At 40.1% G+C, this 16746-nt stretch overlaps 1 protein-coding gene across 7 annotated transcripts in view; it reads right to left on the bottom strand.

The window, feature by feature from the left end:
* Positions 1-1487: 1487 nt before the first annotated feature.
* LOC126248286 (protein FRA10AC1) overlaps positions 1488-16746 on the bottom strand; it is a 57992-nt gene continuing 42733 nt past the window's right edge. For all 7 annotated transcript variants that reach the window (XM_049949167.1, XM_049949184.1, XM_049949175.1 and 4 more), the window contains 2 exons: positions 7023-7182; positions 1488-1874 (listed from right to left, as the gene is read on the bottom strand). In XM_049949167.1, coding sequence (XP_049805124.1) covers positions 1597-1874; positions 7023-7182 — 438 coding nt within the window. In that variant the 3' untranslated portion in view covers positions 1488-1596. The remainder of the gene's footprint in view (positions 1875-7022; positions 7183-16746) is intronic.

Below are 16746 nucleotides of genomic sequence, written 5' to 3'. Positions count from 1 at the left end.
GCATTGTGGGAATTTATAATAGAATTCCAAGTTCAGTAAATAGTTTATTTGCATATCGCCTCATGGCAGCAAAGCAGAAGTTGGCAGCATAACCATGTGGGCCCTGTAGTGATGCCTGGCTTTCAGTGTAGATGAAAACCAAACCATTATCAGTAGCTGGTGGAACACCCTGGCCAACAAACAGTCCATCTACATTCTTGGAAACCCAAAGTGATGAATGGAAGAGTTAAAGGAATCATAAGTAAAGACAAACAAGTATAACGTACCAATAATCAAGTGAAGTAGACGTAAAAGTTACAGACTCCAACACAACTGGGGTATCCTGAAGAAAACTCCGAAAGGATTCCACTAATTATTGCCTTGAACTGACAGTTAATGTAGCTGGTAATATAACAATTCATCCTATATTGGTGACATTATGGTCTTTGGCTACAAAGCCCCCAAGTGAATAGTCACATTTTGCAGAATACTCCTTTACAAATAAGATGCACATTTATTACCTTAGTACATATGCATAATGTAGAGGTGAAAAAGGTGGTGAAATTCTAAGGTGTGGTTTCATGATCTCTGCCTCAACACAATACAGTTCACACAGAAGTTCATATAGGACATTTTTTTATTATACTGTTCCCTCTGCAAGGATTGGTTTGCTTAATGATAAACTCATAACTATTGTCACACTCCCAGAAGATAAGATTTATACTGCACAGCACTGTAAGAATGCTGCTTTTTTGGAAGCCTCAGCAGATCTGCTTTGTTGTCAATCATGGCATTTGCCAATGTTTTAGAAGATGTACTAAGGAGTAAACAAACATGAAGCCCCAAGGTGATATTAGTCAGAAGTCATGAGCTGAGCTGTTGGACTATCACCATTTCTTTTGTCCAATTTATTGATAAAAACTAACATAGTGCGCATCATTCTTAAGCTGGACTTGATGCTCACATTTTTCATTTAGTTGCAGTAAACTGTATTCTGTTTAAAACAGTTCATTAACATGGTGCCATTTTGTTCTGGTTAAGGACTGAGAAATGATTATGCATTTTCCCAAATCAGATGCAAAAAGTAAAATTCTGCTTTCACTGTGGGAAAGTGAGACGTAGTGCCTCTTTAAATCTCAGGCAGAAAGTGATCTTTCCTCTTCCCTCTCTCTCTTTCTAGCATAACAGTAAGAGTTTATATAAAAGTACAGCTACTGGCACTTTTCTTTGTATATTCACGGTTTTTAAATATTTATTACAAAACTAACACCATGTGATAATTATGAAGTTGCTTATGATGCTCAGATTTTCTCTTTTAGCTACACTGCTAAAAAAGAGTAAACCTAAGTGGCATATGTGCATAGATTTGACTGTACCACATTATACTGCATGGAAAGTCAAATTTTCATGGAATATTGCTTCAACATGCTTGGTTTGGTTATCATTCAAAGAGGAGGGGGAGGGGGACAGGAAAAGGGATCAGCTTTGAAAGCACAGAAGTCAGTGAATTGACATATTTAGCATATTTTATTCACATAACAAGAAAACATTGCAACATTCATACATAATATATCACATACAAAACACTGTGAGGGCTGTGCCACTCACATGCTTATATTACATGAATAAATCCTCTAAATATTCTTCAAACTCTTGATCTCTAGTTTTCTCTTCTGTTCCCTGATGAGCCTCTCTCCACAATGCACTTTCATCCTCTTCTTTTATTTCTGGATTTAATTCCTGGTTCAAGTCCCTATCATCATCATCCTCATCCTTTCGCAATTTTTTATGAGGTTCGGTTTCAGGAAGACCTTTTAGTCTTCTTTTTTTCTTGCGTGTAATTTCACGCCTTTTATGTTTGTAATTCAATTTTTCTGAACACATGGTACAAAGTCCTGCAACAGGAAATGTTGATACATTACAATAAAACTTAAAATATTTAAATGGCTAACATATGACTCATGTGGACTGTTCTTTTTTGGAAATTATTTGTCTCAGCATAAACTAGATCATTATTATTAACTATGGCTAACATATGACTCATGTGGACTGTTCTTTTTTGGAAATTATTTGTCTCAGCATAAACTAGATCATTATTATTAACTGTGTATTTTCACCTTGTTTTTCCATTTTTATACTGTTGTAATTGTAATGAATTTCCTTATGAGTCTTAAAGACTGTTTCTATCTCTTGTTCAAAATAATAACTTTTTTTATATATACTTTCTCCACCATACTGCACCTCTCCCTGTCACGTACTCCCTCTTTTCTCCCCTCCTTACTTCCCCATCCTGCCATTAGTATCCTCTTTTCCTGCCATAAAGACCTCTCTCCAGAGTATAACCTTTATAATAAGGATCCTACAACAGACAACTTAATTCCTTCAACAAATATGCTTTTGGACTCCCAATCTATATTCACACATTCATTAATAGTTTCAAGCTATGCCTCCGCTTTTGATTCCTTACGCTGCACTTAAACTGAATAGTTTTTAACCTTCACTTTCCAGAGTTGGTAACAAATAATTTTATTGAATATTTTGCAGGCACTAATATTGTATCTTTGGCTGATTTCTATAAATTCAAGTTCACTGTCAACTACAAGGCGCGTCATCTACCACATCCCTCAAAAACTAGCAACTACTGCACAACGATCACCTCAAGAAGCTATCCAAAAATCTAGTAACCAGCTGCAACATGAGTCTTGTTTCCTGTGGCTGCCCACTATCTTTCATACAGTTAGATCCTTCTGACACTCTAATAGTTTCCTGGCACATCTTTGCCTGCCCACCAATTTTCCTTCAATCTCCCCCCCCCCCCCCCCCAATCTGTATCATCAAAAGGAAGATTTAAAAATTAATATTAAAATTTTGTAACCTTTACTATCTTTTGCCTGTCCATAATAGTTTTCTAGCAAGTAAAGAACCCCTCTGAAATCAAAATCACAATTTCATAATGGGCATAATCTGTGTCAGTTCAGGCAGGGGGGTTACCTTCATATAGTCTCGGATGTTATTGAATTTAGCATATGTTAAAATTCAGGCTTAAGAAACATGTATTTTTTTGTTTTCCCCAAAAAAATTCCTGCCTGAGATATAGGCCTCCAAAGATGACACTGCAAACACCATTCTGAAGATGCAAATTTTGTAAAATTTTTGAAACTGCTATATCTCTGTGACAGTTCTAGATATTTTTTCAAGAGTTGTTTTTTTTCTTCTTTATGATTACAATAGTATCCTCCGTTTGAGCATATCTGTCAATGTTCTTCTACTCTCGCCTTTTGAATTCTTTTTTATAATTTCGAGATTATTTTTTTTTTTTTTCAAAAATGCCAATCCAGAAAAGTCAGATTTTTTCCTGCTGATTAGTAGCATGTACTACTATGAGGGCAGTTCAATAAGTAATGCAACACATTTTTTTTCTGAAACAGGGGTTGTTTTATTCAGCATTGAAATACACCAGGTTATTCCCCAATCTTTTAGCTACACAACACTATTTTTCAACGTAATCTCCATTCAATGCTACGGCCTTACGCCACCTTGAAATGAGGGCCTGTATGCCTGCACGGTACCATTCCACTGGTCGATGTCGGAACCAACGTCGTACTGCATCAATAACTTCTTCATCATCCGCGTAGTGCATCCCACGGATTGCGTCCTTCATTGGGCCAAACATATGGAAATCCGACAGTGCGAGATCGGGGCTGTAGGGTGCATGAGGAAGAACAGTCCACTGAAGTTTTGTGAGCTCCTCTCGGGTGCGAAGACTTGTGTGAGGTCTTGTGTTGTCATGAAGAAGGAGAAGTTCGTTCTGATTTTTGTGCCTACGAACACGCTGAAGTCGTTTCTTCAATTTCTGAAGAGTAGCACAATACACTTCAGAGTTGATCGTTTGACCATGGGGAAGGACATCGAACAGAATAACCCCTTCAGCGTCCCAGAAGACTGTAACCACGACTTTACCGGCTGAGGGTATGGCTTTAAACTTTTTCTTGGTAGGGGAGGGGGTGTGGCGCCACTCCATTGATTGCCGTTTTGTTTCAGGTTCGAAGTGATGAACCCATGTTTCATCGCCTGTAACAATCTTTGACAAGAAATTGTCACCCTCAGCCACATGACGAGCAAGCAATTCCACACAGATGGTTCTCCTTTGCTCTTTATGGTGTTCGGTTAGACAACGAGGGACCCAGTGGGAACAAACCTTTGAATATCCCAACTGGTGAACAATTGTGACAGCACTACCAACAGAGATGTCAAGTTGAGCACTGAGTTGTTTGATGGTGATCCGTTGATCATCTCGAACGAGTGTGTTCGAATGCTCCGCCATTGCAGGAGTCACAGCTGTGCACGGCCGGCCCGCACGCGGGAGATCAGACAGTCTTGCTTGACCTTGCGGCGATGATGACACACGCTTTGCCCAACGACTCACCGTGCTTTTGTCCACTGCCAGATCACCGTAGACATTCTGCAAGCACCTATGAATATCTGAGATGCCCTGGTTTTCCGCCAAAAGAAACTTGATCACTGCCCGTTGTTTGCAACGCACATCCGTTACAGACGCCATTTTAACAGCTCCGTACAGCGCTGCCACCTGTCGGAAGTCAATGAAACTATACGAGACGAAGCGGGAATGTTTGAAAATATTCCACAAGAAATTTCCGGTTTTTTCAACCAAAATTGGCCGAGAAAAAAAATGTGTTGCATTACTTATTGAACTGCCCTCGTATATTCTCTTTAAAGGGGAGCTTCCACTTTTAAGTTGGACAAGTGTATATATATATATATATATATATATATATATATATATATATATATATATATATAGAGAGAGAGAGAGAGAGAGAGAGAGAGAGAGAGAGGGAAACATTCCACGTGGGAAAAATATATCTAAAAACAAAGATGATGTGACTTACCAAACGAAAGCGCTGGCACGTCAATAGACACACAAACATACACACAAAATTCAAGCTTTCGCAACAAACTGTTGCCTCATCAGGAAAGAGGGAAGGAGAGGGAAAGACGAAAGGATGTGGGTTTTAAGGGAGAGGGTAAGGAGTCATTCCAATCCCGGGAGCGGAAAGACTTACCTTAGGGGGAAAAAAGGACGGGTATACACTCGCACACACACACATATCCATCCACACATATACAGACACAAGCAGAAAAACATTGTCAGGTCAGAAAATAAAAGATACAGAAAAATAAAAGGGTGTGAACTAAAAGAATAATTACTGAAAATAAATGCCAAGACCACAGAAATTAACATAAATTTTGGCCAGCTGGATGGCAAGAACCAAGCACACATTATAATGTCATTTGCCACCTACGAGTTCTGAGAAACTGGTGTCAGGAGAGGGAATCCAGAGGGCACGTGTGGTGAGACAGGCACCGAGGACACAACTATCATGTTATAGAGCATGCTCTGCAACAGCACATTGTGTAATACACCCTCTGTCTATGCCCACTCATCTTAATTGGTAATTTGTGATAGTCAAGCCTGTGTCGAAGGCCAGACAATATTTACATAAAGCCAGTGCACAATGTGTCATTTCACAGAGACATGAAAAGAATGGTAAATGTCAAAATGTAAATATTTTTCTTTGTTTGCAGATTTAGAAAGAACAGAGGTGTGTAGCTGGTCCTCAGTGAAGATGAGATCAACATTGAGGAAAGTGGCAAGGGATATGGAATGCAACCATGTTAAATTTAAACGGAGAATGTATTTAGAGATTCCAAAAGTTCAGTAGGTCAACATGGCCAAGAATTGCTTATCATAGTTATTTTAAATTCATCATTTGATATGGGATAATTTTCTGGGGAAGTTCAAGTAGTGTATCTTGAATACTGAAACACAAAAGAAAATTGTCCAATACATGAGTGCTGCACAGCAGAGTCTTGTCACCCATTATTTCGGAAACTACAAATCCTAACTGTTCCCTCCATATACATTTATGAAATTATCATCTTCTTACACAGCAGACAAAAATTATTTGAGGATAATCATTTTAACCATACATATAACACAGTAAATATAAATAATTTTATGCTGCCTACACACCAGTTGAAATTATATGCACGGACTCCAATATGTGGGGATGGCAATATATAAAAAGTTAATGGGCAAAAACATATTTAATATGAAGCCACAAATTTTAAAAGTGAGGCTACAGCAGATTCTTTGAGAGAAATACTATTCAATAGAGGAATTTGTGTAGGATGAAATGATAATTTGAGCAAGGGCTAAGTAAGTGTTATATTTTATTTTAGGTATATATAACAAAATTGTGTTATTATTTTGACACTGTTTGTTAACATCAGCTGTTCTTTGTTTATGGTGAAATTTTACCACAATTTGATGTGTCTCCTGAACCTGAATCAAATTATTTAGATTATGTACGTTATGAGACAAATAAATCACAATTCACAATATGCAAAGATGTCATCAATGTATCTATACCAAACCAGGGTCTGAAGATTAACAGATCCCAGGAAAGGCCCCTCTAAGTGACCCATGAAAGGCCAGCACAGGAAAGAGCCACCCTGGTTCTCAGGGCTGTACCCCTGATCTGTTTGAGAGCAGGTTTGGTATCAGGTGAATGCTGGATGAAGTAATGTTCAGCAGCAGATAGACCGTGTACATGAGGAATGTTGGTATACAGGAAGGTGGTGTCAATGGTGACAAGAAAAGTGTGTGGTGGGAGTTGGACTGGCACAGATTTCAAATGATCAAGGAAATGGTTGATGTCTTTAATACTGGAGGGGAGTCTTTGTACTACAGGTTGCATGTGTTGATCATCAAGGTAGAGGTAACTTCAGTGAGTGCTTCGAAGCTAGCAACCATGAGACAGCTAGCTCCACTGGGTATGTGGATCTTACAAGAAGGTAAAAGGTGGGAGTGTGGTCTGGCCAGGGTAAGAAATCCTATATAAGATGGTAAGGCACTATTCTAGAGGATGAATTTTGTAGTATCAGTATCGACTACTTGAAACCACAATGTTTTAGATACAGCCACAGCAATATTTATATGGGTGGGACCAAGTACTTACTTGCTTTAACTAGTGCATTCTTCTTTTCACCATTTTCAATGTAACCAAAGTTTACTTCCCATGTATGTAAGTCCTCCTTAGATGAGCAGTGTTTTTCTCCACAGCTAAACTGGCCTTTCCCTACAACAACTTCTTGTTCTGTACGCCATCGCATAGCCACCTTCAATCAAATTTACAGTCAGTTCAAACAGGTGAAAAATCCAGTCGAGTGCTGGGAAAAAATAACTGGCATGTATATAACCATACATAAGCTGAAAATTTGTGTTACACAGTATATCTAAAAAGAAAGACAGAAAAAGAATTCTACGAAATAAATTTCCATTTACTTTGAAACTGAAGTGATGAATGACAATCAGCCACACACATGATGCTGTGATATCTTACTGCTGATTAGACTTTCATTTTAAGATTTGTTAATAAATAACTTCAAATTGTGTGTGTGTGTGGTGTTTACTAATGGCTGTTTAACATATCTGGAAATGATAAGAATATTTACACCAAAGCAGAGATCTTAATATAATATTTTCTATGTGTGTGTCCATTAGTTCACCACTTAAACTTTGAGGTAAGTTTGATGGGCTTTCCTTATAATCATTATGTATTTGTCAACCGGGATTTTTGCTTCTCATTAACATATAGAGGGAGCTCCTAAATTTTGGAACTGGAACTAAAGTGGCAACTGGTCAAGTGTTTCTTTAATGGTCTGAATACACGAAAACCATTTGATACAAGAAGTGGGTGGTGTGGGGGCTGGTGCAATACAATACACTGAAAACATTGGACCAAATTGCACAGAACTATGGCCATTTGTGGTCAGGCAACAACACAAACAGTTTTGAAAATGATCCTAATCTTTTCCAATGAATCATTTGCTGCAACTGTTCCAGTGTGGCACTATAACTGGCACCAAACATGGTCTCTTCACATGCACCGAGCAGGGTGGCGCAGTGGTTAGACACTGGACTCGCATTCGGGAGGACGATGGTTCAATCCCGCGTCCGGCCATCCTGATTTAGGTTTTCCGTGCTTTCCCTAAATCACTCCAGGTAAATGCCGGGATGGTTCCTTTCAAAGGGCACAGCCGACTTCCTTCCCCGTCCTTCCCTAATCTGATGAGACCGATGACCTCGCTGTCTGGTCTCCTTCCCCAAAAACAACCAACAACAACAATCTTCACATGTGAGCAAATCAATCAGCAGTACATAGTTTTGCACTTTTTCATTGGGGAGGGGAGGGGGGGGGGGTGGAATTCGGGGGGAGGGAGACAAGAGGAGTCTCCACAATATTGATGCTTTCTTCTTCTAAGGCACCACAAGATGCTCTGTGACAGAATGTTGCACAAATGGAACACCCTCCGCCTTATACTGGGTTAAGTATAAATTCTCAATTAAGAACAGCCACAGTACCCAGTGAGGCCATCTTTACACTGCCACACATGAAATGTGTTCACAGTAGCGAGTAACGACAACCTTCTGTTGTAGAATGGAATGATAACATTGAAAATTTGTGCCAGATGGGACTCGAATGTGGATTTCCCGCTTGCTGTGAGCGGTCTCCCAAACCAATTTGGACATCAGAGCATGCTTCACTGCCACATCCCTGGCAGTTGTAGACATCGCAGGGCCTGTTCCTTTGGACATGTATGCACTGCAATATTTTATTTACACTTCCATGTGAAATACTGAGTTTGTCTCACACAAATGCTACAGTTGGCTTGAATGAAACTTTCGATAAGGCATGCATCATCTGAGGGGATATGCTTGGCGTTCCTGACCTTTGCTTGTTTTACGCACCTTTTCCGCATTTATCAAACTCTTGTTGTCAAAACCACACTTGTTTTTATGATATTACACTTGATTCCACTAACTGATGTTGAATTGCAACTGGGGACATTTTCTTTACATGCAGAAACCTTATTACACCTCATGCTTCACTTGCCTGCCATATGTTCAAAACATAATCCATAAACTGTACTTTGAAAAGCAATGGGACGGATAATTCCATCTATTGCCGGTGTTTGTAGGTCAAAGCAACTTTAGCAGTGCATAGTACAAAGCAAAAAAATGTGTGCAAATTAACAACATGCATTTGTCTTTAAAAAGATGTGACACACCATCTATACAGGTATTAATATATATTCATTGTGCAATTGCTGATCAGGTCATTTCTCCTATGCTCTCGTCAACAGAAGACAGGTTTGACGGTTGCATTTGCAGCTGAAAGCTGTTTCTACAATTCTACAACATGGATCACAGTCTAATGTAACTGATTAAGCTTTTACAAAGCAGTCTTACCTGCCCCCCCCCCCCCCCCCCCAACTGAATGTTTGACTTCGTAATTGTTCATTTTTTTATCTTTCCATTTTAGAGTGTACATTAATGTCAAGACCTCATTATGAAGAATTTACCCAATATTTATCCAGGCCAAAGAGGATACTGTTTCACGAAATGCTTAGGAAGCAGATGATCAGTGTGTGTACAAAAAGAGAACTGAGATGAAACATCGAATGGAAAAAGCTGAAAATTATCATTCTAGGAAGTGTTTCACGATTTCTACTACACTGTCACAAATCTTCAAACATAGATAAATGTATTTTTTAAGTAACTATTGTTAAACATTAAAACAAAATCTGATAGTGTGTGTGCTGAGACATATATATCCTCAAACTTGGTGTGCACATAGTAACGAGCCTTTAGTTACAAAAAGTACACACTGTAAATATTCACTCCGTACATGTATTCAGAACTTTGTAGGCACAACAGCAGTAGCTAATACTACTTGTGTAACAACTGATATCCTTCATTTTAATAACAGTAAGTATTTTGGGCAAGAGAAAGTGCCATGATATTTAATGATTAATTTATCTGGCTGCTTTTTTTCATCACATAATTTGGATAATAGAATGAGTCAAACAGGATGGCTATACCAAATTGATGAAAATATTTAGTAAGTTGAAGTGGTAAATGCCAAATTCATATTATAAAATAATTCAGAGATGTGAATGAGTTCCAGGCACTTCAGTGCAGAACCACGTGGCTGCTACGGTCGCAGGTTCGAATCTTCCCTTGGGCATGGATGTGTGTGATGTCCTTAGGCTAGTTAGGTTTAAGTAGTTCTAAGTTTAGGGGACTGATGACCTCACCTGTTAAGTCCCATAGCGCTTAGAACATTTTTTTTTTTTTTTTTTTTTTTTTTTTGCGAATGAATAATCACTTTACCTCCAAAATATTTTACCAAAGAGCTGTACAGTAGAGCTGCACACCCTGGGGAAAAATAACGGTCCAAAGCCAACATCCAACATAGGAGTACAAGTTAATATGCCAACTAGCTTCACAGATGATGAAGAGATGAAAAGAATGTATGAAGAGATAAAACAAATTACTTAGATAAATATAGTAAGGAAAGTTCTGGTAGAATATAAATACATTTAAAAAGGGGGGGATGGGGGTGCACCACAAAAGAATTATCCGAATGGTATAGAAATCAGTACATGTGAGGTATGCGCACTGACAAAAAAAGATTACAATGTCAGAAAATTTGGATGATTTATTTAAGAGAAAGAGCTTCACAAATGGAGCAAGTCAATAACACATTGGTCCACCTCTGGCCCTTATGCATGCAGTTATTCAGCTTGACACTGATTGACCGAGTTGTCGGATGTTCTCCTGAGGAATATCGTGCCAAATTCTGTCTAATTGGTGCGTTACTCATTAAATTCCTGAGATGGTTGAAGAGTCCTGCCCATAATGCTCCAAATACTCCTAATCGGTAAGCAATCTGGCAACCTTGCTGGCCAAGGTAGGATTTGGCAAGCACGAAGATAAGCAGAAGAAACTCTCGCTGTGTGTGGAAGGGCATTATCTTGCCCAAATGTAAGCCCAGAATGTTTTGCCTTGAAGGGTACAAAACAGGGTGTAAAATACCATTGATGTACCACTGTGCTGTAAGGGTGCACCGACAACTATTAAAGGGGGTCCTGCTATGAAATGAAATGGCACCCCAGACCCTTACTCATGGTTGTCACATCTTATGGTAACAACATTCAGGTTGCATCACACAGCTGTCCGGGTTGTCCCCAGATAAGTCTTTGCTGGTCACTGGGGCTGAATTCGAAGCAGGACTGATCACTGAAGACAATTCTACCCCACTCAGTGAGATTACAGGTGCAATGAGCCTGACACCACAGCAAACTGGCTTGTTCGTGTAGAGGTGTTAAAGGTAGTCAGCACAAGGGGCACCACCAGCTCAGCCCTCTTTCTGTGAGCCATCTATTAATGGTCCTCATGGTGACTCAAGCACCGGCTTCATGTCAGATCGATGATAAATGATAAATCTGGTGTTCTGAGTGCCTCTTTCATGATTGCTTGGTCCTAATTTTCTGTCATCTTTCTAGAACAATGTTTCATTCTTAATGTTGTGTTCAGCTATGGTTCACCCATTCCTGCCAACATTGTCGAATAGTGGCATCACGCCTATTCAAATATTGAGCAATTTGCCAATTACAATAACCGGCTTCTTTAAGTCCAACTGAACATCCTCTCTCAAACACTAACATCTGCATATACCCTTATTGTTAACACACCTGACTGCAAGGGATAGTTACTGTTCAACAGAGGATTGCATGAAATTCGCAAAAACTTAATACCCTGGTATTGACAAGTCCACTATTTACTATTCTTGCCAGTTGTGTGGTGAAACTGTGCTGCAGCATTGTACAGCCATCCATTGGCCACCAAGTTTAGAATTTTGCATTTATGAGTAATTTGCATAACTCCTCTGTGGTGCATTTTTTTTTTTAATTTAGGAGTAAAGAAGACCACTCATTGAATAGCAGAACTTTGGAATTATCAACAGACACACAAAAGAGAAAAAAACTTACTAACATTTGGGAAAAATCCTTTGTCAAGCTACAGTGTACATATGGAGAGAGGCGGGAGGCAGGAAGAGCTGTTGGGATAGGTAGCTAGCTGCTCAGAGGGAGGCAGTAGGTTTACTGGCCAGCTCGCACTATTCGTCCACGAGACTCAGAGGGCCATAGACACGGGTTCCCAGGTAGATGCCGTGTTTCTTGACTTCCGCAAGGTGTTCGACACAGTTCTCCACAGTCGTTTAATGAACAAAGTAAGAGCATATGGACTATCAGACCAATTGTGTGCTTGGATTGAAGAGTTCCTAGACAACAGAATGCAGCATGTCATTCTCAATGGAGAGAAGTCTTCCAAAGTAAGAGTGATTTCAGGTGTGCCGCAGGTGTGTGTCGTAGGACCGTTGCTATTCACAATATACATAAATGACCTTGTGGATAACATCGGATGTTCACTGAGGCTTTCTGCAGATGATGCTGTGGTATATCGAGAGGTTGTAACAATGGAAAATTGTACTGAAATGCAGGAGGATCTGCAACGAACTGACGCATGGTGCAGGGAATGGCAATTGAATCTCAATGCAGACAAGTGTAACATGCTGCGAATACATAGAAATAAAGATCCTTTATCATTTAGCTACAATATAGCAGGTCAGCAACTGGAAGCAGTTAATTCCATAAATTATCTGGGAGTACGCATTAGGAGTGATTTAAAATGGAATGATCATATAAAGTTGATCGCCGGTAAAGCAGATGCCAGACTGAGATTCACTGGAAGAATCCTAAGGAAATGCAATCCGAAAATAAAGGAAGTAGGTTACAGTACACTTGTTCGCCCACTGCTTGAATATTGCTTACCAGTGTGGGATCCGTACCAGATAGGGTTGATAGAAGAGATACAGAAGATCCAACGGACAGCAGCGCGCTTTGTTACAGGATCATTTAGTAATCGCGAAAGCATTACGGAGATGATAGATAAACTCCAGTGGAAGACTTTGCAGGAGAGACACTCAGTAGCTTGGTACAGGCTTTTGTTGAAGTTTCGAGAACATACCTTCCCATGAAGAGTCAAGCAGTATATTGCTCCCTCCTACGTATATCTCGCGAAGAGACCATGAGAATATAATCAGAGAGACTAGAGCCCACACAGAGGTATACCGACAATCTTTCTTTCCGCAAACAATACGAGACTGGAATAGAAGGGAAAAATGATAGAGGTATTCAAAGTACCCTCCACAACACACCATCAGGTGGCTTGCAGAGTATGGATGTAGATGTAGATGAATGCAGGACACAGGTGGTGGCAGCTGTACTGACTAGGCATATGATGCTCAGGTGCCAGAGCTGCTGGGTTACAGCACAAAATGAAGGAAATGTGGAGACATGGATTTGGAGGGTGCGATAGGAAAGAGGAAGGAGAAACTTTTGGGTGGATGGTGTGGGAACAAAGGGTTAATGGAGACTGAGGCCAAGAGGTCTATGGGAGCAAAGAATGTGTTGCAAGAACCACTCCTATCTACGCAGCTCAGAAAAGCTGGCAGTGGAGGGAAGAATCCAAATGACCCAGATTGTGAAGCAGCCACTGAAATTGAGCACGTTGTTTTCATGCTAAGTGTTATACTACTGGTGGTCATGGTTGTTCTTGGCCACAGTCTGGTGGTGGCCATTCATGCTGGTGGACGTCTGATTGGTCGTCATACCAATATAAAAAAAATGTGCAGTGATAGCAGCAAATTTGATATACTACATGGCTGCTGTCACAGGTGTCTCTGCCTATGATTGAGTAGGACAAGCCTGTGACAGAAATGGGTTAGGAAGTGCTCAGTGGGTAGATTAAACAGGTTTTGCACATGGGTCTTCCACAGGAATATTATACCTGCCACAGGCGGTTGGCAGTGGGAGTGGCGTAGTGATGGGCCAGATTGTTGCGTAGGTTAAGTGGGCGACTGAATACCACTCTATGAGGTGTGGTAAGGATCCTATGCGGGATGTCCCTCATTTCTGGCATGGTGATAGACAAAGGATATACTTCAGTTGTTCCAATTCAGGATGATACAGGGTGAGGAGGAAGGTGATCCTTTGTGGATGATTCTCACAGGTAATGGAAGGATTATGGGTGTGTGTGAGGGTAGGAGTTCAGTGTAGTTTCAGAGGGTTATAGCATCAGTTTGTGGACTAGGTTTGGGGAGTAGTGTTGGTCTCTGAAGGGCCTCATGGGACTTTCGGTGTACTTGGCAAGGGACTTCTTGTGACTGCTTGTATGCCATCCACAGGTGCCCAGGCTGTAAGGGACTGATATTTTGGTGTGGGATGGATGACAGATTTGAAATGCAGGTAATCTTGATGGCTTGTAGGTTTAATGTGGCCAGAAGAATGGGTGAAGCCATCAGAGAGATGGCGCATTAGGTTGAGGAGGATCAGGTGAAGTGGGTGGGAGAGAAGGTTTTGAGGTTGTGGAGCAATGAGGACAGGGTGTCTTGGTCCTAAGTCAAGATCATGGAGATATCATGAATGAACCTGAACCAGGCTTGAGGTTTTTGGAGGCTAGGAAGGTTTCCGTTAGATGGGTCATACAAGGGCTGGTACAGGAGGGTACACTATGTGGGTGTCCATAGCTGTGCTGCAGATCTGTTTATACACATTCCTCTCAAAGAAGAAGTAATTTTATGTCAGGATGTAGTTGGTAATGTGTATGAGGCAGCGTGTTTGAATCTGAAGGATGTTGCATGAGGTAGGGTTTGATAACAGCAACGCATGGGCATGAGCATGACAGATGTTGCTGTGAAGGGATGGTGATGGTGGACAGTCAGTGAATGAACTGGTTAGTATCTCTGATGTGAGAGGCTAGGTTTTGGGCAACTGGTTGTAGTTATTTATCAATAAGAGCACAAATTCCTTCAGTAGGAACACAATAACCAGCTATAGCGGGATGCCCATGATTCTGGGGTTTGTGGATTTGCCTTTAGAAGAGCAGTGTGGTGAGTGACTTTTGGGTCACGAAGGAGATGGACTCAGGGGAGAGATTCTCAGATGGGCAAAGGATTTCAGCAGGGTTTGGAGGTTTTGTTGTACTTCTGGGATGGGATCACCATGGCAGAGGTTGTAGATGGAGGAGTCAGAGAGTCAGGTAGTTATTGTGATTTACCGTGGCAGTGGTAAAGCCTTTGTCTGTAAGGAGGATGATCAGGTCAGGATCTGTTTTGAAGTTGTGAATGGCAGTCCTTTCTCCCATAGAGAGGCTAGAACTCGTAGCAAGAGATGCCCTTAAGTGATATTTGGTGAGTCACCCAATATGCACAACATCCTGATTGCAACCCCTTTGCCACATTGATCACACCCCTGTGGGAAACCCAAGTGCAATACCCGTCCAATCCACCCACTCACCGCTTCCTACTCCAGTCTTGTCACAAGTATGCCAGTATGACAACCAACTAGCTGTTCACCCAGTAAGCACAGCGAGCTCGGATTCAGTGGCTGCTTCACAACCTAAGCCATTTGGATCCTTCCCTTTGCCACTACGTTCTCTGAACTACACATATGGGAGAGACCCTTGCAGCACATCCTTCGGTCCCTAACGCTCCTGGTCTCAATCTCCATTAAGATGGAATGTAAGCGAAGTTGCAATACTTTGACAAAGAAAAACCTTAAAAAGTTCAAAGTTTCCAAGGCAATGTAACTAAATTTGGCAGGGTTGTTAAGGAATGTTAAATGGATACACAGATACATCTTCATGCTTATTGAAGTTTTACATTTTTAAAACTGCAATTTTTCCGAGGTCAGTGCAGATGCTCCTTTTTTGAAAAACCTGTCAGAACTAATTTAATTTTTTTTTTTTTTTACATAATCTCATATACCATTATTATAAATATCTACAGAACAGAATATTGATATCTTCTTCTGCTAGATTTTTACAACTGTCTAAATTTCTACGAACAAATATACCAAATTTTAGGGGTTTTCTCTTACATAAATGCCTTACTATTGCAGTAAATGAAAATCCCGTCCATACAATCATTCACTATAGTACTGACTAATTTCAGACTACATTTAGGTACTATTCAGTCAGTGGTTTGTGAGGAAAAGGTACATAAAGTTGCCAAAATATAAGTTACAGGAAACCTGAATCAAAGATTTGATAGTGTTTGTAATAGGCTTTCCCTTATTTGCCTGAACTAGTGCAAATCATATACATTCTCTTCATTTTCAAGTAGTCTTTTCTTTGCTTGTCCTCTTAGGTTAACCTGACTTTCAAACTGAGTAACAAATAACATCAACTGCATCAATTCTCCCGTTATTGATTTCCTTCAATATTGACAGCGCAAAAGCTCCTCGATCAAATCCTAGCCTCCTTAAGAGTCCGTAATCTGCCAAGATTAGCATCGTTACAAATGAAAGAAGCATCATACACTGCAACTTCATCAATGATTGTGGAAAATAATGTTGTCTTGGAGCATGGTTTCCTATCAGAGTGTTGTAACTTGCATTAGGTTTTGAGTTTTTTCATGCACACACTTTCATAGAAGTTCTGGATTTCCCACATTGTAACTGCATAATACTGAATGAAAACACTGCAGAAATAAACAATATCAAGAAGTACAAAACAACAAAGGGGTGTGGCCCACGAAAATTATTTTTATCACACTTATGAGTGAAACTGGAACATAATATTCAGGAATTGAAATTTCAATATCGTGTGGCAAATTAAGATAAAAAAATAAATAAAAATAAAAAATAATTTTAAAAAATCACAATTTTGGTTGCTTTTGCGTACTCCCCCTTAATCAGCTACCCCCACACCCTCCACCCAACAGTTAGCCCTTTGTTTGTCCTGTCATCATTCCAAACCCACATCACCTTCAT

This window comes from Schistocerca nitens, chromosome 1 (genome assembly GCF_023898315.1).
Source record: "Schistocerca nitens isolate TAMUIC-IGC-003100 chromosome 1, iqSchNite1.1, whole genome shotgun sequence".
In the NCBI taxonomy this organism is placed as follows: Eukaryota; Metazoa; Arthropoda; class Insecta; order Orthoptera; family Acrididae; genus Schistocerca; species Schistocerca nitens.
This window is presented reverse-complemented; position numbering and strand designations above follow the sequence as displayed.